Here is a 25,993-nt window from a genome sequence, read left to right as displayed (position 1 = left end):
ACCATTTTATTAAGATTATAAAATATGCACACTACCGTTCAAAGTTTTGAATTAAGATAAGTAAGATTTTGTATCGTTTTTGAATAAAGTCACTCCTAAAGTTCTCCTCAAAGGGCTTTTGAGGCAACCATTCCAAATAGCTACAGGCGTGTGTGCGCGCAAACTGCACACTTCCTCATCGTCTTGTCAGACCTTTGAATATAAAGTGTTAGCAGTGTGATTACAACACTATTGTACATTTCAGTTGTATTAAATTGGACATTAATGTTTACCTGTATTTGAAGAGCCTGGTGTGTTTTTTTGTATGTTTTTTTTTTAAATAATTGGAAAGTTACTGACATCTGCAGTCCTGCCAATGTTGAAGTGCCATTTGAGATCCCTCCCTGTATTAGCAAATATAACTTTACTAAATACTTTGTCATACTTGACATCGTGGGATTGAAAATATTAGAGAGACTCAATGAGTAAAACCCATAAAAGACCTAAGAAATTCTGTTCACAAATGCATACCAGTGATATGGTGCCATCTTCTGTCAGTGTATATTTTATTATTTGACATTTGGATGCGGCTTGCGAGGATATTGTCTTAATTGCGAATAGAAAATAGTTTTTGTTTGTTTGTTTGTTTGTTTGTTTTAGCTGTTTGTGTTTTGTTTTTTAAAGACAAATATTTAGTTGTCTTTACTGTTTTTAAAATAAAAAAACGTCTCTAATACTATAACTTAAGTTGGGATTTTTATCAGTTAATTTGCAAATATGCAAACTAAATTTAATCAAAATTATGATGTAAATTAAATGACATTTTTTGATAATATTCCTTAAGAAAAAATGTTGAAGTATTTTTTTGCACAACATTAAGGTATTGAACGCTGAATAATCAAATTAATTTTTGTATTTCAACATGTAAAAATAGTTAATTTAATGATAAAATAAATGTTTTAGAATACTGACTTTTGTAGCCGTGTTTTTCAAACGGGCAATGTGTATGGCGACTGATGATGACGTCAGCAACGTACGACGTACGTTGGACTGTGTGAGGACCTCGCGGTGCATGGTTTGGAAACAGTACGAGGATTTCTTTGAAACAACAATAAAATCACCACAGACATAAAGACTCGTATACAGGTAAAACACTATTATACATTGTACATTTACATGCGATAGACATAAATGAAATATTAATTAAATGAGCAATTCGTTCATTTGTTGTCTTACGTTTGTTGCGCGTTTAATTGCGTTAACGTTAGCTTCTTTTAAGGCTGTTCTCAACTTTTTTTATATATATTGTGACTGTCAGTAAATTACTAAATTGTTTTACTGTCTTATACATGCATAATGCATGTTTGATATACACTACTATGATCAGATTTCTGTAATGGAAACCTCCTAGTTCAGTGTTCAAAATCCCATTGAAATCTCACTTGTGATTATCTATGAATTGAATTTAACAACAGGGACAACACGTTTGTGAACATTATTATTATACTATTATTCGAATTAATTATTATTATGATACCTGTAATAAAAGCCTAACTAGTTTTAATACAATTCACCAAAAATTACATTATGAAAAATAGTAGTAACCATTTGAAATAACAAACAGATAAAAGCAGTATTGTATTATATAAAAATTAAACGCATAATAAAAATGAAACAAACTAAATGAGTATGTATTTAACCAATATTTGTAACGTTTTATAATTGTATTAATTATTTTCACTAACTGAATATATAGTTTCCAGTAATTACAAAATGTAACTTTTCAAATGTTATTTTATGTTTGTGCTTTAGGAAATTGATCTTTACCATTCCTAATTATGGTTATCATTTTGAATTTTAGGCTAATTTGCAGCAGAACGTATGTGAATTCTGTAAATGTAATTGTTTAGTTGATCATTGTTTTATTATTTGTACATATCAGGGTATACTTTCACCCACGTGGTATATTTAAGATGTTTGTGTGGGAATTACTGAGGAGTGTGTTGTGATTATGGAACTTTCTGATAACTTTACAATTGTGTGCAAAACAATCCTGCACACTGTTTAGGTCCTGTTATATAGTGCATACAAAATAGTTTTACTTTAATTTAGCATGAATAAGTTAGCATGAGACTACCTTGAATGTAGTTGCAGCACCCTTTTTTTGTCAGCTCTAGTCAAGGACAAGACACCAAAAACGGGGACAATAATAGTAAAGGAGTAACAGTAACTTCATCAAGCCTATGAAACCACATAAATAGAATTATAGAAATAAAATTGTTTTGCTTTTATATTTGGGCATCTAAAAGCAGTCACAGGTTTCCTAGATTACAGCTGTGTACACATTTCATGAGCAGCATTTCATGAGTTCCCATGCATGCTGAATAGTTCTCTGCACAACTGTAGTATGGGTGGTTGGAAAATGCCATTCCAATCTGTTTTGTCTTATCAGCGCTCGTCAGCATGGAGACGGATCTTTATGATGAGTTCGGAAACTATATAGGACCGGAGCTGGACTCTGATGAAGATGAGGAACTAGATGCAGAGGACCGGGAGGCTGATGAGGTGTGTCTAAACTACACAAAACCCACACAAAAAACTAGAATTTTGATACTGCCAAAAATTATGTTTTATGTGCTAGTTGCAAGACAGTGTATGGTGGGATATGATAATTGTTTTTCTTCTTACAGGCAGATGAGGATGATGATGATGAAGACCAGGCTGAGGTTGATGAGGAGGGTGGTGGTATGGAGGTGGTTTTGCATCAGGATAAAAAGTATTATCCCACAGCTGAGGAAGTTTATGGTCCTGAGGTGGAGACCATTGTCCAAGAAGAAGATACACAACCATTGACAGGTAATAGACATGCTGATGGAGTTTATGCACTACATGCACACCCAGTGCAAAATCCAATTTCTCTGATTTGATTTTCTCATCAGAGCCCATCATAAAACCTGTAAAGTTGAAGCAGTTTACTCTGATGGAGCAGGAGCTTCCAGCCACAGTCTATGACATGGAGTGAGTTCAGTATTGTGTTGATTCTCTCTCTCCCCCCCATATGTTTGAATTGCATATTCTTACATGCATGTCTGTCTGCAGGTTCCTTGCTGATTTAATGGACAGCTCAGAACTTATCAGAAATGTCACTTTGTGTGGACACTTACACCATGGCAAGGTAAAAGACATTATCATGCTTATTAGATTTTTCACTTTTGTCTAATATTCATTATGATGATTTCATTAATTTTTTTTTTCAAAATGCATTTATTTCCCCATCCCAGACATGCTTTGTGGACTGCCTCATTGAACAGACTCATCCTGAAATCCGCAAGAGAGATGACTCTGATGTAAGTATATAGATAATGAATATAAATGTTTCGGTAACATTAGTTGGTGTATTAACTAACATGAACTAACCACTAACATTTGTTACTGTATTTGTTAATCTTTGTTAACATTAGTTAATAAAAAAATACAGCTGTTCATTGTTTGTTCATGTTAGTTCACGGTGCATTAACTAATGTTAACAAGATTTTAATTAATGCTGTTAATGCAAAGATTAATAAATGCTGTATAAGTGCAGTTTATTATTAGTTTATGCAACTAATTTAGTTAACTAATGAACCTTTTTGCAAAGTGTTACCAATGTTTCTTTGCACATGCAGACCGAGGCGGCCTGTTTTTAAGATGGCATGCCATATTTGTTCAGCTCTACAGTCATGCACAGGATATACTGAAATATTGATCTTTTATTTTTTGCAGCTACGATACACAGATATCCTCTTCACAGAGCAAGAGGTAAGAAATGACGTAATAATATTACAAGCAAGCATTTATCTTGTGTTCTCATGGTATTCATAATTTCATTCAATTGTTTCCTCACAGAGGGGAGTTGGCATCAAGAGTGCTCCTGTAACCATGGTGCTACCTGACTCACGGGGCAAATCCTACCTCTTTAACATCATGGACACGCCAGGTACTTCTCTCCCTCTTCCCTGTGAAGTAGCTAACATCCACAGAGGTTTAAAGAGTACCCGAAAACCATACTTTAGTAAAAATAGAGATTCCTCACAGCGAAAATGACTAGATTACAAGCTACAAATAGATAAACCTCTCCTGAACAATCGGATGGTTGGATGAATTTTTGGCATGCCAGCAATTTTGGTCGCCCCTCGTGAGGTATCTCACAGTTGAAGCAGAGCTACGAACCGATTGCTCTAAACTCAGTGTTTTTCCCTCGCTGTGCCGGCGCAACAACAGAAATTAAATCATTTCATCTTTAATTCTGCAAGAAAGAAAACGAAAAGAAGGGACATCTTTGAGTTCTGACTATTCTCGCAGTGCGTTAGTTATGCTGTGATGCGCTATGAAATTAATGTGGGGTAAACAAATTGTAATATCAATTTAATAATAAATGTAGGCCTGTACTCTAATAATTATAATATTTATAATTAAATGGGCCTACATAAATTAAAAATGCTATATCCTCTTGATATCGATAGCTAATGCTTTTGACTATCTCTGGATACATATCTATACATATAGGCCTATGGTCTATCTGCGCAACCCGTCACGGGGGTTTATCGTGCATATTTCACATGCATAGTGCGAGCAGACAACTCGTAGCTCGATGATCGGACCGTATAGTGTGAGCACATAAATCTTGAGCTTTGACTTTACATCCCATGTGATCTACTCGTACATTGTGAGTTGGTAACCTTGCTGAAATTGCACAGAAATCGCAAGAAAAACAAGAAACAGCTGGACGTGCTGGTTTTAGCCTCATCACTGGCTACAGCCACGTCCTCATCTCATATGTGAAACGCCTGGTATTCACAACTACCTGCTAATGTGCTCACATTTGTGTAAAGTAGCCTTGAAATGCTCAAGATATCTTCATTAGGTACCTTCATTGCCCTGTAGATGGTGGTATCGCTTCTTTAGTAAAAAAGTGCTGCAGAAAATGTTAGGTGCCATATAAAATGTATTGAGTAGTTGCATTAATCATTACAAATGTATTGGAGTAAAAGTTGTTAATGTCTTTGATACTCAATGTACCGTAAAGTACAGTAACTGATTGCATTATCTCTTTACACCACTGCTTATCTGTTTAAAATTCCACTTACACAGTATATTTGCACACTACTGTGCAAAAGCAAGTGACTTATATCTTATATGCCTCTTCAGGTCATGTGAATTTCTCTGATGAAGTGACATCTGCAGTCAGACTGTCCGACGGCATTGTGCTTTTTATCGATGCTGCCGAGGGGGTGAGTTCACATTCACATACATGCATACATGGTTTACTGCTGATGTCAAGATTTTCGCTTCAAGACTGTCATTAGTATGTCTTTGTTATTGAAATTCAAGAAACAAATCATTGTCTAGGCTTAATATTATATTGTATTTTTCAAATGAAACTAGCTGTTATGCAAGTAGAAAACTTTTTAGTGTGTTTTTAACAGTCTGTTTGCATGTGTTCAGGTGATGCTGAACACTGAGCGGCTGATCAAACACGCAGTGCAGGAGAGGTTGGCCATCACTATCTGTATTAATAAAGTAGATCGTCTGATCGTGGAGCTCAAGCTGCCCCCTACTGATGCCTACTACAAACTTCGCCACATTGTGGATGAGGTCAACGGCTTGCTGAGGTACCCTACAATACTTAAAAGAAGACATTTTTGTTGATAAAACATGCTGCTTGAGACCAATCCTAGAGCTAGAAGCCTAGAACTATTTGTATTTCACCTGCTCATATTTTAGCTTATAGCTGTTGAGCCTCGTGAGTTAAATTGTTTTAGCAAACGGTTTTGTCTGAAATACTAGAGATTAAATCTCTCTGTTTCTCTCTCTGGCAGCACATACTCCACAGATGAGTCTGTGATTGTGTCTCCCCTGTTGGGAAACGTGTGTTTCGCTTCCTCGCAATACAGCATCTGCTTCACTCTTGGCTCCTTCGCTAAAATCTATTCAGACACTTACGGTGAGACATACACTAACCTATGGGTCAAATGCATACTTAATGCTTTTGTCTGAAAACAATTTATTTATTGTTTACTCTTGTTTTACAGGTGATATCAGTTACATGGAGTTTTCTAAAAGACTGTGGGGAGACATTTACTTCAACCCTAAAACGTGAGACAAAAAATAAATTTAGAGTAATAGCAGCATTTTTTTTGTTTCTTTTTGTTTTGTAACTGGGTGTGTTCTGTGCCTATCAGGAGGAAATTCACAAAGAAAGCCCCCAGCAGCAACTCTCAGCGCAGCTTTGTTGAATTTGTGCTGGAACCGCTGTACAAGATTCTTTCTCAGGTAAGATGTACACAAATGTATTCATGCATCTTTAACTTGGGCAATATTTCTACACATTCAGACAGATGTAGGCAGTCAAACACGCACATATGTCCAGGCACTGCAACTGTGGTCTGTCTGTAGGTGGTGGGGGATGTGGATACGTCTCTTCCTCGTGTCTTGGATGAGCTCGGCATTCATCTGACCAAAGAGGAGTTAAAGCTCAACATCAGACCTCTGCTACGTCTCGTCTGTAACCGCTTCTTTGGAGAGTTTACAGGTGAGTGTCATTGTTTTGTTTTTTTGTGCTGCTGTGCTATTGCTTTGAATTATAGTTATTGACCATGTGGGGTGTGTTCGGTCTAATAATGTGTGCAAATCCAACAGGCTTTGTGGACATGTGCGTGCAACACATACCTTCTCCTCAGGGGGGTGCCAAAGCCAAGATAGAGCACAGCTACACAGGGGGACTGGATTCAGATCTCGCAGAGACAATGTCTGAGTGTGACCCTGATGTAAGTGTGGGATCTATGGAGGTTGATATCAGTGTTTTGATGTTGAACTTGTAAGAGTTTCCATCCCTTGTGTTTAAGAGAACAAAATCATCACGTTATACACTACTGTTCAAAAGTTTGGGCTTGTAAGATTTTTGTAATCTTTTTTAAAGAACCCTCTTATGCTCAAGGCTGCATTTATTTGATCAAAAATCATGCACAATATTATTGAAACTTTCAAATGTTTTCTATTTTAATATATTTTAAAGTGTAATTTATTCCTGTGATGTCAAAGCTGAATTTTCAGCATCATTACTCCATTCTTCAGTGTCAATGATCCTTCAGAAATCAATCTAATATACCAGTTTGGTGCTCAAGAAGCATTTCTTAAAATGATCAATGTTGAGAACAGTTGCGCTGGTTAAAGGATTAGTTCACTTTTAAAATGAAAATTCTGTCATCATATACTCACCCTTAAGTTGTTTCAAACCTGTATGAATTTCTTTCCTCTGCTGAACACAAAGGAAGATATTTAGAAGAATGTCAGTAACCAGACAGTTTTTGGTTCCCATTGACTTCCATAGTAGGAAAAAAATATACTATGGAAGTCAATGGGAACCAAAAACTGTCTGGTTACTGAGATTCTTCTAAATATCTTCCTTTGTGTTCAGCAGAGGAAAGAAATTCATACAGGTTTGAAACAACTTAAGGGTGAGTATATGATGACAGAATTTTCATTTTAAAAGTGAACTAATCCTTTAACATTTTTTCCCCCTTTTTTCAGGATTATTTGAATAGAAAGTTCAAAAGAACAATTTATTTTCAAATAGAAATTTTGTAACTTTGTAAACTTAACTTTGTCATTTTTAACAATTTAATTGGTAGTGTATGTGATATAAATTAGCACAAAATATAAATGGAAATGGAAGTCATTGCTATTGGGTAAGCAACTATAGCTCTTCTATTAAGATAAATAATAAATAACATGTGGTTTAGAGCACAGACAAAATGCTGTGGCTGATGCTTTATGTCTAGGAGCGACAGCATGTCAGACCGTTCTGGAGTAACCAATCATTTTGATGACAGGCTAAGGCTCCAACATTTCAGAATGACCAGTCCAAAATGTTGTATTTTCCTCTCCGAGTCAAATATTCAGTCTTTTTTTGATGGCCGTTTCTTGAATTTATCCAGTAAATGTAATTAATGCACATATCATCTTACGGAATAAAAAATAAAAATGTATCCACCTCAAGCAAGCCTACAAAAAAAATCACAAAGTACTAAGTCAAACTTGTTTTCCTTTCTAAGGGTCCACTGATGTGCCACACCACTAAGATGTTCAGCACAGATGACGGCGTTCAGTTCCACGCGTTTGGTCGAGTCCTGAGTGGAACCCTGCAGGCGGGCCAGCCGGTGAAGGTTCTGGGAGAAAACTACAGCCTGGAGGACGAGGAGGACTCACAGATCTGCACTATTGGGCGCCTGTGGATTTCTGTCGCTAGGTGACTGTCACACTCTGACATTCTGATAATAAGCAAAATTTTTGCGTGCATCATTATACAGCAGTTATTCTCAATGCTTTTTGACTCCATGTCCACAACAATATTTGAAGGCTCTATGACCTTTCCAATTGTTAATTATTTACTGGATAAGTATTAAGGATAAGGATTATTTTCGGAAGGATTTCCGAAGTTCTGATTAAAACACAGATTACTGTAACTGTTTTACAAGAAACTACTATCAGTCTTTCATATTTAATTAATTGTATTATCTGCCATTCCTTTGTGAATGTTGTTTCAAAGTTTGGGAATATTTTTGACTTGATTTAAAGTAGATCCTACACTAAAAGTAATGTTTGTAAATGTTATTTTGAATGTGTATTGTATTTAATGCAAGGTACCAGATTGAAGTGAATCGTGTTCCTGCTGGTAACTGGGTGCTGATCGAGGGCTGCGACCAGCCTATCGTTAAAACGGCCACAATCACAGAGCCCCGTGGAAATGAAGAGGTGGGAAAGAGAGAGATAAATATCTATTTGAAACTAAGCAGTGATCATTTATGAGGGATTGGATGTTAAATGTGTTTTGCATTGTGAGTAGGCTCAGATCTTCAGGCCATTGAAGTTTAACACTGCGTCAGTGATAAAAATAGCTGTGGAGCCGGTCAATCCCTCAGAACTGCCCAAGATGTTGGATGGACTCAGAAAAGTCAATAAGAGTTATCCTTCACTTACAACAAAGGTAAACACACTTTAGAACAACTCGCGCTACCAATATTGTTTTAAAACCATATTATTTTCATGTATTAAACCTTGAGACCAAACTAGGTGCCGCATATACTTGAGTGGCAATGAACAGGGTTACTTGATAACATTTCGGTTCTCTGTTTAGTGTACGGAGATGTATTGCAACTGTTTTACTGACTTGTTTCGTATTAATCTGTGCTGGTTTCTTTGTATGTTCAGGTGGAGGAGTCAGGTGAACATGTGATTCTTGGCACAGGTGAGCTGTACCTGGACTGTGTAATGCACGACCTGCGGAAGATGTACTCTGAGATTGATATCAAGGTGCTTTTTTGCTCTCATACAATTTTCCTTTTACTCTCATCCCTTCTTGCCCTCTTCACTTCATTTAAATGTGATTTATCTTTGACTTCTCAATAGGTAGCTGACCCTGTGGTGACTTTCTGCGAGACTGTGGTGGAGACATCCTCCCTGAAGTGTTTTGCTGAAACACCCAATAAAAAGTGAGGAACAAACTTTCTGTATCTCAACACTACCTTTTAGAAATCCAATTTTGTTGAAATGTGACCTGTAAAAGTTGTGACAGGATAACATAGGGGTTCAGATATGTTTGTCTCATTCGTAACTCTGTGTGTGTTTGTGTAATTGGCAGGAATAAGATCACCATGATTGCCGAGCCGTTGGAGAAGGGTCTAGCCGAAGACATTGAGAATGAGGTGGTGCAGATCACATGGAACAGGTAGAATAACATCTCAGAACTAAAGAAAACTTAGTTATATATTTATATAACACGCATGTGTCTCTCTTAGCCAAGTACAAAAAAGTTGGAAATTAATTTGAAAAATTGTTTACCTATCATAAAAACATAATTGTTGTATTCCTCTGCTGTGAGGCCCTTAAGGGTTAAAGAGTTAGTTCACCCAAAAATAAAAAAATGTCATTAATTACTTTCCCTCATGTCTGTTCATCATATAAAGCAGTCATGTCTCATCAGAAATTTTGAACTAAACTGGATCATATGGATTAGTTTTACTATCTCTTTATAAACTTTTTGAAGTGTCAAAGTGTCACTTTGGCAGAAATCTCTCAGATTTCATCAAAAAGATCTTAATTTGTGTTTCGAAGATGAACGAAAAGCTTACATGTTTGAAATGACATGGTAGTGAGTAAATGATGAAAGAATGTTCGCTTTTGGGTGAACTAACCCTTTAAAATACCAACATAAACTACCATTCAAAATGTTGGGGTCGGTTAGGTTTCGGTTTGACAAATGCTGTTCTTCTGAACTTTCTGTTCATCAAAAAATCCTGGAAAATCACAATCAAATAATAAATGTTTCTTGAGAAGCAAATCAGCATATCAGAATAATTTCTGAAGGATCATGTGACTGATAAATTACATTATAAAATATATTAAAACAGTATTTTAAATTGTAGTAATGTTTCACAATAGTACTGTTTTTTTTATTAAATAAATTCAGCTTTGGTAAGCATAAGAGACTTCTTTGAAAAAAAAACATTTAGTTAAAAGCCTTACCAATCCCAAACTTTTGAATGGTAGTGTATATGGTGCTGTTCTGTTAACCAACTTAAAACATTCCCCTCTTTCTCCCTATAGGAAAAAGTTGGGAGAGTTTTTCCAGACCAAGTATGACTGGGATTTGCTAGCAGCTCGTTCCATTTGGGCTTTTGGACCTGACACGACTGGGCCCAACATCTTAGTAGACGATACTTTGCCCTCTGAGGTAATTTACATATCAGCTGACACTAATTGTGCTTGGTGAGGTTCATTTATTTTTCATTGAATCTCATACAATTCTACTGTAATTGGATTGCAAATTAATGAACTTTAGAATAGAATTAACGTAATCTCGCCGACGACTGTATTGACATTTATACTTAAAAATAGTGCCTTTGGCCATTTTAATTTACATGTCTGTTGATCTCTTTTGGCATGGATGTGTTGGTGTGTTATTATTTGGTGTTTGTTTTGTCAGGCAGTCGGAGGGTGTGAAAAATATTGTCGAGTGTGATTGCATGTGACAACATCTATCTGTTTTTGCGAGAGGTCATGCAAGTTGTTGACCGTTAAATGACTCGATAAATGATCTGTTCTCTTTCTGTGCGTGTTGTAGGTAGATAAAGCTCTCCTCGGCTCAGTGAAGGACAGCATTGTACAGGGCTTCCAGTGGGGAACACGCGAGGGTCCTTTATGTGATGAACGTAAGACATTGTAAAACATTTTATATGAGAGTTAGGCAAATTAGGCATTAAAAAATACCATGCAGTCAATAAAATACTCTTGAATGGCAAGTAAATATTAAAAGCATATCCACTATATTTCATTAATGGTAGATTTTTCACATATATCGGTCAGTACAGGACATTGTGCATGATCATTTTCCTTGCTTTAACGTTTAGATTAAAGTTAACCTTTAAAAACAACAATGTAAAAACTAGGGATGCTCATAATTAACTTTTTAACCGACAGTAAGAATTTTGTCTGATTAATACGGTTTAAAAGCTAATTTAAAATATTTTTTCAATGTTTAAAAATGTTTGCTGCATGTTTCTAAAAAATGCTACACATAAAAAAAACAGTAATTATCGGTTTATCATATCAAACAGAATGTTAATATTGGTGCATTCAAAATTTAAATGTCATTGGATATATATAAATATTTTATAGTCTATAACAAATGTCTCTGTCAATCCTTGCATTCAGCAATCCGCAACGTGAAGTTTAAGATCCTAGATGCCGTGATCGCACAGGAACCGCTGCACAGAGGAGGAGGACAGGTCATCCCTACAGCTCGCAGAGTCGTCTACTCTGCCTTTCTCATGGTAATCTATCCTCTGTTTAGTCACCTCTCTTTCTTCCCATCTTCCTCTGTTTCCTTTTCTACTTAATCATTGTTTCCATTAGTCGTATTGGATGTTTCATTTAATTACGTGATCCATTAACTCGGTTCAGTAGATTAAGTTGATTATCGTAATTGGTTTCTCACTCACTCACCCTCTTTTTTTTTTTTTTTTTTTTGCACTTGTTGATTGGTTGTTTTCTGTAGGCCACGCCCAGACTGATGGAGCCTTATTACTTTGTGGAGGTTCAGGCTCCTGCTGACTGCGTTTCTGCTGTGTACACGGTGCTGGCACGCAGAAGGTAAAATATACACACAGAATGAGGACATTGCTGACTTGTCAGTAAACACACACTCGCATTAAGCAGATTGTTGCTCAAGGCAGCAGAAGTCAGCAAGTCTTTAATAAAGACGGCCTCCTTTTAGATTGAGCCTCTGACTGATCTCTTGTCTCTGTGTCCCGTAGAGGTCATGTGACGCAGGATGCCCCAATTCCTGGCTCTCCTCTCTACACCATCAAGGCTTTCATACCAGCTATTGACTCGTTTGGTTTTGAAACCGATCTCCGCACGCACACGCAGGGCCAGGCCTTTGCGCTCAGTGTGTTCCACCACTGGCAGGTACAATCACACCCACGTTTTTTCCTTCTCTCTCTCTATTTTTTTTTTTTTTTTTTATTGTTTCAGAAAGCCTTCCACTTCTTTAACCAAAATATGATTTTCAGTTTTAATTTCGGTCTATTACAATTGTATTAAAGTATCCTTACGGTGAGATTTACCAATTGGAAAATAATAAAAGATAATTTGGTTTAAAGAAATTGTATTATGACTTTTTGTGTGGCAATTAAGCACAGTAATGTGAGAAATTTATGATGTTTAAATTGATCTTTTTAAATGATTCATAATAGATTCATTATTGTACTATTGTTAACAAATTATTTAGCAGCTGCGGTTTTTGTATTACAAAATGTATTCTACTACAAAAACCTAATGAGATTTACCATTTGAAATTAGTAATAGAAAATTACAATAATTTTTGATGCATTACTGTAATTAAAATTTGGAAGGAAATGTAAAAGTATTTAAGAAACTGTAGTATTTTTTTGTACTACTTTAATGTATGCTGATGTAAAAATTGTATTACAGTACTTTGAATTTTGAATTTAATTAGAACTATTTTTAAGAATATTGGAAATGACAAAAAATATATAGTATTGAGAACATTTGAAAAATATGCAAAAATTAATCATTTAAAAATAGGCTTCTTTTTCTTTATGCAAAATACGATTTATTTCCTTTTCATTTTGGTGTAAAATGTGACTTGGACATGTTTGCATAGGACTCTCCCATGTGTGTGTGTGTCTGTGTGTGTGAGTTGATGTGCTCTGATGTGTTTGATGTTGAGTAGCAGAAGTTCGAGTCAGCAGCAGCTTATCTCGGACTCCCTTTGCCTTTAACACTGTTTCTGTGTGTGTGTGTGTGTGTTTGTCACATGATATTAGATTTTCACGACTGTCCTGAGTAATTATTGTCTCTGCCCCTCACTCTAGATTGTTCCCGGTGATCCTCTGGATAAGAGCATTGTCATTCGTCCTCTAGAGCCTCAGCCGGCCCCTCATCTGGCCAGAGAGTTTATGATCAAAACCCGCAGGCGCAAAGTAAGAAATGTTTGACGTCTCTGAAGTTTCAATCAACTTGTTAATTTGAATATGCATCATATATCATCATATATCAACGTCATCTCTCCTCTTCCTCTAGGGTTTGAGTGAGGACGTTAGTATCAGCAAGTTCTTCGATGACCCTATGTTGTTGGAGCTGGCCAAACAGGATGTGGTGCTCAACTACCCGATGTGATGAGACAAATGAACTTAACTTATCCCATCATTCCCCTTCAGCTTCACCGGACTTGCCCCTATTACGAATCAATCCTGTTCTGTATGATGGAATATAAAAACAGTTTGTTTGTTTTTTATATGCAAAGTGCTAGGAACATCAACACTGATTTATGTTGCTGTTACCCCAGACTGCCCTAAATTAACCTGTGACCTCCATGTGCATCCTTACAGTCTTGCCCTGTTTATTTTTATATTTGACAAGTGTTTTTGTAGTATAAGATGATATGAGGATAGGCAAGTCTTTTTGGAATGTGTCTGAAATCTCTGTAAAATCTTACATCTTTTTTGTAAGTTTGATTAAAAGGATTTGGCCTGTGGATCTGTGTTTGAGTTCATTATGGATGTACTCTTTATGACATCCATGAAGGTGATATTCATTCAGGCTTGCAGACACTTTGATGTGAAGGAAAAGGTGTTTTTGATATGCAGTATGAAAGCATGCTCAAACTTTGGAGGAGAATATTCAACACTGGAGATAGTTTGGTATCATTCAGTGAATACAAAATAAAACTGAAGTACATACAAAGGGCAGGAGATGCACATCTGCATACATACGGGTAAAAACAGATTGGTTTGTCTGACACTGCCAGATGCAGAAGCAGAACTGAGGAAGGTTGACATGAGTGAAGGCCATTCAACAAACAGAAGTCTGACATTTTAGTGAATGTCACAATGTCTTTCTGTATTTCACAATTTTGAGAATTAGTATTTGCATTTATATTGAATGAAACTCAGTTCAGTTCTGCATTTGAACTAACCTAAACCAGAAACTAATCTATGAATAAAGTTTAAATAGGAAAATCATACAGAATGACTTGAGAGTGAGTGAATGGTTTAATTATTTTTTTTTTTTACTATCCCAGTTACACTACAATAAGGTTTCATTTGTTAGCATTAGTTTACATTAACTAACAATGAAAAATACTTCCATTTATTAATCTTAGTTCATTTCAACATTTACTAGTACATTATTGAAATAAAAATTTGTATCTATTAATATTATTTAATGGACCTGAGCTAACTTGAATTAACAATTAACAGTTGCATTTGTATTAACTTACATTAAAGAAAATGAATAAATACTGTAACAAATGAATTGCTCATTGTTAGTTAGTGCATTAACCATATTAATGAAGTGTTATCGTTATCCCTATAAAAAGAAAAAGTATATAAAGTTCAATTAAAAAGTTTTAACAGTATGTTAATATTTTGAACTTTGCCATATTTTCTGACATTCATCTAATCAGTCTGGCTGAAGAGAAGTTTTTGAATGTCAGAGGGAATCATATTAATTCAGAGAACGGGGAGTTTCCATGCATGTGTCATTGGGTAAATTGGTGATGAATAATTATTTTGGACTACGTTGCTCCAGCCTTCATGAATGATGTTTGTGTGTGTGATGTAAATATGTGAGATGGTTCTGGCAGCATGAGTGACAGACTTTATAAGAGGCTCTCTCATGCACTGCACATACCACTTGCATAATAAAATATCTGTCAACACTTAAAGCCTTAGAAACGTGTCAGAGAACACAGTGTTTCTTAATCTCACTACAAAGAAATACACAATGTTCCTGTGGAAAGTTTAAGGTTTTGATACTCCAGCCAGCAGTGAGGTGGTTTCATTAACAAATTTAACTTGCATGTCAAGGGGAAAAGATAAAGAGAGAAAAGGGAGGAAGGATTGAATACCAGGATCACTTTCTCACAAGATGAATGGTGAGATTATATTCTGATTGAATGTCTTCTCCTAAGGTTTTGGCTTACTTGTGTTTTTTCTATATTTAGCCATGATTTTCAAATTGTGCTCAAAGGTTCTGTGTGAATGTGTGCTTTGGCACGTTTCACATTCACTGCCATCAGAGCAGATGCCCTGGGCTCCACACAGTCACACTGCATGTATACACACATATTCTACCCCAGAGTCAGAAAACTGTCATAATACTTTCACAAACTTGTTAGACACACTTTCATGATTGACACAACGCATAAATATGTACAATTAATTGAATTGTCAAATTCAAATTCAAATTCAATTAAAAGTCAAATATTTGCTTTATAGACATTCACGTTGCTGTCAGTAAACGCTTTTGTATTTAAGCATGTTTACCTTTATCTCTGGCATCTTATCTTGACGCTTTCTTCCATCCAATGACATATAATTCCTCCATTCTATCTCAGCCAATCAAAAAAGATGGTGTTGTTGTCAATCTGGTATTGTTTCATAGTGCTTTGACGGGGCTTTGGTTCAATGTTCATGAATAAATGTTTCCATTTATTTGACTTTTATATCTTTAATATCCAAACCTATATGATTATACTGTATGACCTGTATGAGTGCAGTAGTGAAATGGGCTATGCTATTGAACTTTTTATGTTATTTATTTTATTTATTTATTTATTTATTTTCATTTTTGGAGCTTCCAAGACACTGGTCAACATTTGGAAAAGAGAAACATTAACTTTCTGCCTAATTCCTCCTTTCATGATCAAGAAAATCATACAGGTTTGGAACAACGTAAATTATTGTTTTTGAGGGAAGGCTTTTAAGTCATACCTCCCTGCATACCTCCTCTATTTCTTTTACATCTCTTCTCCACTCACACCTTAACCTCGTCATGACCTTCTGTCATAAGAACTGCAAAGAACCCAGTCATGACACCACATGAGGGCAGCGTTTCTTACAGCAATATGAAAGACATATACAGCATGGGCTTTGTTTGGAATGCAACATATTGCTAACTGCATACTGCATTGTACTGTATGCCTACTATTTTAACATTTACATTTAATCATTTATCAGGTGCTTTTATCTAAAGCGACTTCCAATTGAGGAGGAAAACAGAAGCAATCAAATCAACAGCATATATAAATAGATAAAACAGAAAAATAATAGAATAGAAAGTGTTAATATTAATGGGTCAAGTGTTGACAAAAAGATCCATTTCTATTTCTTGAAAATGGCTACGGACTCAGCAGCTCAGATTGAGTTAGACAGGTCATTCCACCAGCCGGGAACAGTCCAGGTGAAGGTCTGTGAAAGGGATTTTGTGCCTCTTTGAGATGGCAACACAAGGCGCCGTTCACTTGCAGAACGCAAGCTTCTGGAGGGCACATAAGTCTGAAGTAGTGAATTCAGGTATGGGTATGTAGAGTCCAGTCTGGATAAAACAAGATCATGGACAAGGAATTGTGTAGCATGCTCCGATAGGAAGGGCCTAATCTTTCTAATGTTGTATAAGGCAAATCTGCAGGACCGGGCAGTTCTAGCAATGTGGTCTGTGAAGTTTAACTTATCATAAATTACAACTCCGAGGTTCCTGGCTGTCCTGGAAGAAGTTATGGATTACAAACCTAGCTGAATGGAAGTTGTGATTAAATGTTGGGTTGGCCGAGATCACAAGCAGCTCTGTCTTTGCAAGGTTGAGTTGAAGGTGGTGTTTCTTCATCCAGTCCGAAAATGTCTGTCAGGCTGAGATGCGAGTAGCTACCGTTGTATTATTTGGCTGGAATGAGAGGTAGAGTTGTGTGTCATCAGCATAGCAGTGATAGGAAAAAAACATGTTTCTGAATGACAGATCCTAATGATGACATGTAGATGGAGAAGAAAAGTGGTCCAAGCACTGAGCCCTGAGGCACTCCAGTAGCTATAGGTATTGCAATTTAGACACCTTACCCCTCCAAAACAGCCTGAAGGGGTATGCAGCAGCCAGTGTCCAACAATTTACACTTCAAATAGTAGCTCACAGTACTCATGAAACCTCATTCGTTTAATTGTTTAATTCCGCAAGTGGTGCCCAGTTATCATCTGAATAACAATTTTGTATTTATCCAGTTTTGTATAAAATTGGTACATTTCTCTGTCAAATTTTGTTATAGTTACAGTTACAGTCCATGTTAGTGACATTCAAGTTTAACGGAAATGATGCAGAAAGGAAAAGTCAATCCTAGATAAAGTGGAAAGGAATTGCTAAACTTTATGAATTGCTAACAACAAGTCTGATGTAGAGTAGTTAACACAAGTGATGTCCGGAAAGGGATATTTGTACAATACTTGCTATTAAGGACCCTTCATGTTCTATTTGTAAACAATTAGAAAACGAGGAATATTTTTGGGAAGAAGAACTAAACTTCACACTAAACTTTGTTAAGATATTAAAATGACAAAATTATTTGACAAGAAAGGTAAACTCCAACATATAATTAAATCTGGATTTTAAAAAGCATAAAAAAAGCTTACAGAAAATAAAAAATACACTGACTAGAATATAATCAGTTATAAATATTTTGTTGTTTCTCCCTTGTTTTTGATTACATCAGCCATTGACTCACTAAACTTTGTACATGTTTCATGCTTAACTTCTTTCCAATCCTCCTTAAGTTCCTCTCAAATGTGAGCTTCATTGAAAGACCTAATCACAATCCAGGTTTATAATTTCCCAAAGGTTTTCTTAGTGGCTCTAAGGTTAGGGGACTGAGGAGGCCATTTAAGACTAAAATGCTAAGCATGAACACTTTTATTGAGCACAGCTTTGTTGCATGCGCTGTGTTTTTGGGATCGTTATAGTGTTGAAAAATACACATTTGATTTCAAAACAGATCCTCCACATTTGGCTACATTGTGTTCAACGGGATTCCCATATTGGTCCATTTTCAAAGTGCCAGCAATTTTGTAATTTGATGAGTAATTGCATTATGACAAATGATACAATTGAAAAATCGAACGCATACATTCATTTTACACTCCAGGCACAACTTCACAACATGCATACAAAATATTTATTTAATATTTAATAAAAAATATAAATATAATAAATATGTAATAACGTGTCACTGTATGTCGAGGCATTACAAGAAAATTTGATGCTGTCAAAATATGGGTTATGATGACTGTATAATGGCATGATAATAAATGGAATTTCAATCACAGTGTGAATATTCTAAAATTATATATTAGAGATTGAAGAAAGTTTTGGAACTCAACTCTGCATTTTGACTTTACACAATGGTAGAAAAAAAATTAGCGGTGGTTGTCTGATCATTTGTTCAATCACATTGAGTGACAGATTAATGGAGTGATTTGATGTGACAATGTCACCATCTTGATCCGACGTCTCAGTGTTGCCTGTACTACTCTTCTCCTTTCCCACAAGTCAGAGTGAGAGATTCATGTTAAACAGGGCGCCAGGGAATTTCTGGCACACACCACAAGATAATGTGACAAAGAGAAGTACTGGAGCCCTCCGTGTCACTTCAGGCTGTTTTTGAGCACCATATGCCGAAAACCCTTCTGTTCATCAAAACCACCCAGAGTACACAAACTTTTGGAAGCCTGATTTCACCCTCCCAGTCACAACTATGTGAACAGTTTGATCATATCTATGCCATCCTAGCAACAATCATTATTTCATGCCCTGGACTCTTACCAACCTAAACCCTGCCATCATTTGACAAGTGAGAAAGAGAGAGAGAGAGAGACAGAACACAAAGAAACAGAGGGAGAGAGAGATGCCTCTGGTTTGTAGGAAACCCCATTTCCAATGTCACTGTCTGTATAAGATGTCAGCCAATGCACCTGAACCAGTCAGCCTGTCAAAGTTCCTGTCAGAGTGCCTGAATGTCAGAGAAGCAGATGGAGAGGTTACAATGGCTCGTTTAGACTTGAGACTGATGGAACACGGTTTCAGGGTAAGAACTATCAACTCAAATTCTGATTGAGGATATAGGGCTGGGCAGGTATTTGAAGTCTAAATAGGCTGAAGAAAATAATGGGTATGAGTACAATAACAGTATGTTAGAAGAAAATTATATTTTTCTGTAAAAAGAAAATGATATTTTTCTGTTTAAAAGTTAAAACCAATGTTCCAGGTTTTGCTTTATTTTCTCTAATTTACTATAGAACACTTTATTAAATGTATTAAAACAATTTATTACAAATGTATATTTTATAGTCTATTTTGTATCGGAACAGGTAACTAAATCATTTAATAAACAGCTTAAATTGAAGTTAGAACACACTGGCTTTTTATGTCCAAAGGAAATCATGCATGAGAGCGGGCGCGCGCATCGTGCTTGCGCGCAAGTCAATCATCCTTCGACTTTTGTGAACGTCAGAAATGCCTCTCGTCAGTGTGCAACCATCCGTCATGCTTCCCCTTCAGTTTTATACGCCGTAGCATCCCTCAGACAAGGTCGTGCACTTTTGCCTTTCCCTGCGATAAACAACCGAAAAAGTGGCGTGGGTAAAAGCCGTGCAGTCATTGTGTCCCAGCCTCCCCGCGAGGACGGAGAGGAGATGCGGAGACCGCTTGAAATCGTAGTCATTTATTTTTGACAGTTAGTAGGATGGATTGGTCGCACGTGTGCAACGAAGTGAGTGACTTTAGGCGCACGATTAAAAATGACACTTCAAGCGCGAGAGAATATTTCGCCAGGTAAATACGGGCACGAGACTATAGCTCGCGCTAGATGCGCGAAAATGAACTCAGCGGTGAGCGAGTATCGGCAGTGATTTCTTCGAAATGACTGAATTCATCCAACTGAATTTATGGACATAACGACAGATGGCAAAGGAACATGAACAACAATCACAATACGTCGTAAAATAGCGCTTGTTACCGAACAGTATGTTAAAATCGGATAATTTCAGTCACGCTCTGAGGTCTCGTGAAGGGTTCAACGGTGACAAGACAGAAGCGAAGGCGAGTTCAACAACGGAGGAATTGGGCAACGATTAAAATATTGGGACCTTCCGTCATTTCGGCATCCTTCTCCATAAAATAATCATCACAGACTCGCAGAGCGGTAAGAACCATATTTCAGCCATATTTTAATTATAATAACAGATAATGTGTGTGGAGAAACTGCACGTGCGCGTGAATGACAGAACTGAAGCGCGTTAGCGTTACCACATTTTGACGAGGTTATAATGAAAATTAAGCAATTATATACTATATACTTAAATGAAGGACAATTAAAAATGTACTTTTGTGTAAAACGCAGCGCATTGATAGTGTGGTTACCAATGTAAAAAAAAAAAAAATGTCGCAAATAATGACACTTTTACCCACGGGTTTGGTTTAGTTTTTTGTTTTTTTTTGCTGACAGAAACAAAACGGCATTAGACTTCACAGTTTGTGTTTTGCACTGGTTTTGCTTGGTCTTAAGAGAGTGAAAGCTGAAATTGTAGTTTTATTTGATATTTTAGTAAATGTTTTCTCTGGTGCCGTTGTGCACAGAGTATTCCTGAAGAGGTGGACATGTTTCTATAGCCTTATTTTATGTATTGATGACTGAGCTTAAAGTAGTTCAACTCTCATAGGCTACTTGTTAATGAGACAACAACATCATATATGTTTATCTTCTTCCTTTCTCTTGTTCTTTCTTTCTGTTTTTTATTTATTTAATACAAATAAAAATAAAGTTATGATTGAAAAAAGAGCAAGATACTTGTTAAAGTTACCCTCAATAAAGCAGAGATCTCCAGGAAAGTCCCTCCCTCATGTCTATGCTTTCCAGAATATAGTTTGGGAATAAAAACGTCTTTGGGTCACACTTTAGTTTAGGGTCTAATTAATTCTCACTATTTAGGCTACTAACTATTAACTACGACTTGTGCCACAAATAAACTCATAATTACTGCATATTAATAGTTAGTATAGGTAGCCTAGTTGTTAAATTTAGGTATTGGGTGCGGGATGTAGATTATGGTCATGCAAAATAAGGCATTACATTTTAAAACGGCCAATAAGCAACTAGTTAGTAGTGAGGATTGGATCCTAAACCAAAGTGCTATTCTTCTTTGTTTTGGAGAAGATTGGTTGTGCCATTGTTCTGTAAAAGGCATTAAATGCATTTTTTTTTAGTGACCAGCTAAATGTCAGCTAGTGACATTCATTGTTTGGTCCGGGTCTGTCTGTTTAACGTCTTTAAGAGGACACCATGTTTTTTTCAGTTAAACGTTCACTGTACAGTACTGCTGTTGCTCCACAGCAACAAGCCTTGCAGGTATTTGTCACAGTTATGCACCAAAACATCTGATTAAAGCAATTAGCTGATATTAGAGCATGAATAGTATTTAATTAGCAGAGGTGGGGTGGTGGTGCGTAAAGTCACAAAATACCTCTAGCATTTATTTAAGATTTTTTTCTACTATATTATTTTAAAACAGCTGTTAATAGGATTTAGTGCAACTGTTTAGTCAATTGTTAAAATTCACATCAGGCAGATTGTAATGTGTCATAGACAATACATCTATAAATGTCGGTCATCTTAAAACCATCGAAAACACATGTTTTCTGATACTGAAGTAGCCAATAGATACTTTTTGATTTTTAATCATACATTCACTTCACTCCAAAATTACACCTTCATTCTGCATTCTCTCTCTCTCTCTCTCTCTCTCTCTCTCTCTCTCTCTCTCTCTCTCTCTCTCTCTCTCTCTCTCTCTTACTTTCTTTGCATTTCAAGTTGCTTTGTTTTTGTAGGCACCTTATATGTCTGGATTGCTCACACATTTTATTTCCAATTACAATGACCATTTGCTTAAATAATCAGTCGTGAGACGCTGGACAAGTTGATTTGCCCAGTGATGGATTTATGGCTCTGAAAAGCTTGCATACTTTGGTAATGCTGTATTAAAAGTATGCTGTGTTAAAGTTTAAAGATATATTTTCTTAAATATATACAAGCATGTGTGTGTGTTTCTATATACAAAATAATTAAACACAGTACACACACATTTATTATGTAAACACAAACTTTTATTTTGGATGCGATTAATTGCGATTAATCGTTTCACAGCCCTTTAAAATATCTTTTTATGTATAGATTTTACTTTCTATCTGTAACAGACCTACACTTTTAATCTTAAACTTTAAAACTTTAATTGCAAGATTAAAACTAAACAAAGAGTGCTAAACAAAAAATTGTGCTCCTAATAACAAAAAAGTGCCAATAGTTTAAGAAACGCCTGTTTAAGATTTCCATTTAAAGATTGTATCTAATAAATAATATAATGCATATAATATAATATAATGCAAACAAATTCAAACATTTCTGCATTTTGTGTGTGTTCTGCGTACTGACACAATGTCTTTATGCCATGTCAAGGCACCCAATCCCACGCACACACCCATCATATTTTATGTTCTTTGTTTTCTATTTTTCTCTTTTTCATCCCAAGTCTACCAGGAGGACCTGGGTGTTAGACAACAGAGTTTCTATGTGACTTATTACATGCATACACACAGTAGACGTTTGGACTTTACTGTAGAAAGAAAAATAGTAGAGAAAGGGATGGAAATTGCACTTTGCCTGGGTAAAAGAGTGATGAGGAGCACATTCTGTCTGGCATGCAATTACACACACGCTCATGCTAGTCCATGAGCCTGATCTGAGGAACCTGGCCTGTGTACAGCTTTCTAATGTGAACATACACATGCATAAAGAGACAAAACAGACTGCTTCGTTCCGGCTGGTCAAGGCCAGTTTTGACCACCCAGATCGAGGCGGCATCAGATATATGGGGAGGCTCTGAAGCCTCTCAGCAAGTCTGTTACAAAGTCAATGTCAATCTATCATCCATATGGAGATTAAAATGAACGATGGCAAACAGATATGTAGTATGGTTATCAGGTCCTCTTCTTGTAACATTTGATCACCACAGTCTAAGCAAAACCTGGCCCATCCACACACTAGCCTATAAAGAGAATCTGTAATGTATTAGCCTATGTGAGTTTTTGTGTGCGCGCTGTGTTTTCTACAAAGGAGTGCTGTACTTATTATCATGGTGATTCATAATGACTCCATCATTCTGTCTGATGCACACACACCATAGACGCAGCATGTTATTATGTGTGTGTGTAGTTATAGATCCTCGGTGACATTCCCAGTGGGAAGGAGTCTCATGTGATTCTTTTCTTCCACTCAGCTCAGTGCCGAAGTGAACCTTTGCCATCCAAAACACACACAGACACACACGTGAGTGTGCATTCTCAGCTTCTGTGGCTGAGTGAGTAAATCTGCAGTCAGTATTAATGCAATGTGACAGCAAGGGATGACTGCAAAGACAGGACACACTGAGACAACCGAGGCCACGTAAAACACACACACACAAACACAAGCCATCCTGATTTACAGCTTTCCCTCCCATGGCCTGCCCAATTTCATCTCTTTCAAATCTTTCTCTTTCTCATACACATGTCTCTGTGGTGACACAACCTGTTTCAAAGACAAGTACATGTGCTCTGTTGACCCAGCCAGGTCTGGGTCCTGTCAAAAAGAGATAGTGAAATACAGAGTAAGAAAAAGCATACTGAACCAAAATTATTTCACTGACTTATTAAAAATAAACAAACAAATGAAAATCTATTGACATTTTTGTTAACTAATAAAAATGAGGCAATAATGTTAGGGATGGACGATCTGGGAAGTGATCCAATCAGAACTGATGTCCTGCGTTGTAGATGCGCACATTTGAAGTGTAAAGTTCGGGACATAAAGACTGTTTTATGCTTCTGCGTCAACTCCACGCTGTATCTACGCCGTCACTCCTACGGCGTCGTGGCCGTTTTATGGTTCTGCGTCGGGTTGTGTTGCATCGCGGTGCATTTCACCGGGGGGGGGGGGGGGGGGGGGTTGGTTCCGTGCGCCGGTGAGCAATGGCGAGCGAAAGAGAGCATTTTGAGCATTATCTTTCCATGAATTGTTTGCCATCTGGCAGTCTTTGTAGTGCGCTGAAGAGGAATTGTACAGATAGTCGTACTTTCGTACTTCCTCGATCAAACGTTCCTCAACTTGATCCATCGTTGAACACAAACAGTGCAGTGGTCACTTTAAAAATGGCGCTATAGCGGGAGGGGGAAACTGGAAAAACTACACTCCGGAAATGATGTATAATCTGACCAATCACAGCCCTTGTGGTCTGCGTCGCCTCGACGCGTAGTTACAATTTTTTGGAGGTGCACGTCGAGCTACGGCAGAGGGGGCGGAGAGGGTCTGCGGGGGTACGCCGTAGATTCGACGCAGAAGCATTGTGTAGGCTTTCCACACAAACAAACGTACATGTGTCATTAGTATGAGAAAATTAGATTTTAACTGTCGGGCTCGGGTCACGCTCGGACAAAAATATCTTAATGCCTGTCGGGCTTGGGTCGGGTTCGTTTACTGATCTGTCGGACGCGGGCTGGGCTCGGACAGAAAATTTGGGCCGATCCGCACTCTAATATGTATCAGTGTATTGGATCCTTGCATTCAGCCTTAAAGTGACAGCAGTCTAATAAACCTGCTGCTGTCATTCATGTTAATCAAATAACAAAAGAAAAAGAAAAGGATTAATCTATATTTAATTTATGTAAATAAATATGTCTACTTTAAAGAATAAACAATGTTGTATGCAAGTTGTTATAAAGAATGCATATATCATTAGTAATTGAAAAGACAAATGAATTAATACATTTTAAGATAAATAAAGTCATGTTATATGTCAGCAGTTAAATCTGCGTTTGTGCATGTTCAAATCTTAATATCGTTCATATTAACAGGTTAATATGTTTTCTCCAGGAGTATATCATGAGTTTGGACATTTTAGAGAAATGCTTAATTGATGCATTGCAGTTTAACTAAACCCTTTAGATACTAAATCTCTACTGTAGATTTAGTTGACTAAAATCATGTGATATTTAGTCGACTAAAAGTAGACTAAAACAATTCAGATGGCTATAAAATGACTAAAACTAAAAAGCATTTTAGACAAAAGACTTTGACTAACTAAATCAACATGTCTTGTCAAAATTAACACTGCACTTATATAAATATATTAGGGTTCAGACTCTGTTCTCCATTTCTTCCTCTCTGTCTCTCTTGCTTGGGTGATTTGAGTGTAAAGCAGAGGCGTAGATCGCATGTCCAACTGGAGGAGAAACAACCAGGACATTTTACGATACTGACAGTTATAGTGACAGTTTGATATAATCCCAAAATGTTCCCCCAGGATATGCACCCTGTTAGTGAGTTATTGAAACACATTCCATCTGAAGAGTTTGCAGTGCTTCTGAATGTACAGTACCATAGTGAATGAATTTACTTAAAAATCACAGTTGTTTAAATTATTATTCATTTATTTCTTGTTGTAATAATAATAATAAAAAAAAACATTTTTGAGAGTTTGTCATCTGACTTGAATGTGATGGGGGGAGGGGGTGTAAAGGATGGGTGCTATTTTATTTTTATTTT

At 36.6% G+C, this 25,993-nt stretch overlaps 2 protein-coding genes and 1 long non-coding RNA gene across 6 annotated transcripts in view; 2 read left to right on the top strand and 1 right to left on the bottom strand.

Annotated features, from left to right (window-relative positions):
- Positions 1 to 1,007: 1,007 nt before the first annotated feature.
- On the top strand, positions 1,008 to 14,077 carry eftud2 (elongation factor Tu GTP binding domain containing 2). Its single transcript, XM_079635627.1, has 28 exons — positions 1,008 to 1,125; positions 2,432 to 2,544; positions 2,670 to 2,835; positions 2,919 to 2,997; positions 3,079 to 3,154; positions 3,261 to 3,326; positions 3,742 to 3,777; positions 3,865 to 3,955; positions 5,167 to 5,249; positions 5,464 to 5,630; positions 5,838 to 5,962; positions 6,051 to 6,114; positions 6,201 to 6,291; positions 6,415 to 6,550; positions 6,658 to 6,785; positions 8,073 to 8,266; positions 8,661 to 8,772; positions 8,864 to 9,004; positions 9,229 to 9,330; positions 9,427 to 9,509; positions 9,659 to 9,745; positions 10,624 to 10,750; positions 11,141 to 11,228; positions 11,731 to 11,849; positions 12,074 to 12,168; positions 12,333 to 12,486; positions 13,416 to 13,523; positions 13,624 to 14,077. Exons 2-28 carry the CDS (start codon positions 2,443 to 2,445, stop codon positions 13,717 to 13,719), a joined length of 2,916 nt encoding a protein of 971 aa, XP_079491753.1. The 5' UTR covers positions 1,008 to 1,125; positions 2,432 to 2,442; the 3' UTR covers positions 13,720 to 14,077.
- Positions 14,078 to 17,024: 2,947 nt separating this feature from the next.
- Positions 17,025 to 25,993, bottom strand: part of LOC307004520 — a 28,925-nt gene continuing 19,956 nt past the window's right edge. Inside the window, exon 3 of the long non-coding RNA XR_013799060.1 lies at positions 17,025 to 17,265. This is a non-coding gene — a long non-coding RNA (uncharacterized lncRNA). The remainder of the gene's footprint in view (positions 17,266 to 25,993) is intronic.
- gjc1 (gap junction protein gamma 1) overlaps positions 19,849 to 25,993 on the top strand; it is a 31,265-nt gene continuing 25,120 nt past the window's right edge. For 3 of the 4 annotated variants that reach the window (XM_079623795.1, XM_079623794.1, XM_079623791.1), the window contains exon 1: positions 19,900 to 20,563. The gene's annotated coding sequence lies outside the window, so the exon portion shown is untranslated. Of the gene's footprint in view, positions 20,564 to 25,993 lie in introns of all 4 variants that reach the window. The other variant, XM_079623793.1, reaches the window with a different exon arrangement.

Source organism: Phoxinus phoxinus (assembly GCF_949152265.1).
Source record: "Phoxinus phoxinus genome assembly, chromosome: 1".
Classification (NCBI taxonomy): Eukaryota; Metazoa; Chordata; class Actinopteri; order Cypriniformes; family Leuciscidae; genus Phoxinus; species Phoxinus phoxinus.
The sequence above is the reverse complement of the archived record's forward strand: the minus strand, read 5'-3'. Positions and strand labels throughout refer to the sequence as shown.

What these genes read in the sequence shown, in the direction of transcription:
- eftud2 (XM_079635627.1), top strand. Translation starts at nt 2,443, where the DNA reads ATGGAGACGGATCTTTATGATGAGTTCGGAAACTATATAGGACCGGAG. An exon ending in GTGCAGATCACATGGAACAG is followed by an intron (nt 9,746 to 10,623) that starts GTAGAATAACAT and finishes TTCTCCCTATAG; the next exon opens with GAAAAAGTTGGGAGAGTTTT. An exon ending in ACGGTGCTGGCACGCAGAAG is followed by an intron (nt 12,169 to 12,332) that starts GTAAAATATACA and finishes TGTGTCCCGTAG; the next exon opens with AGGTCATGTGACGCAGGATG.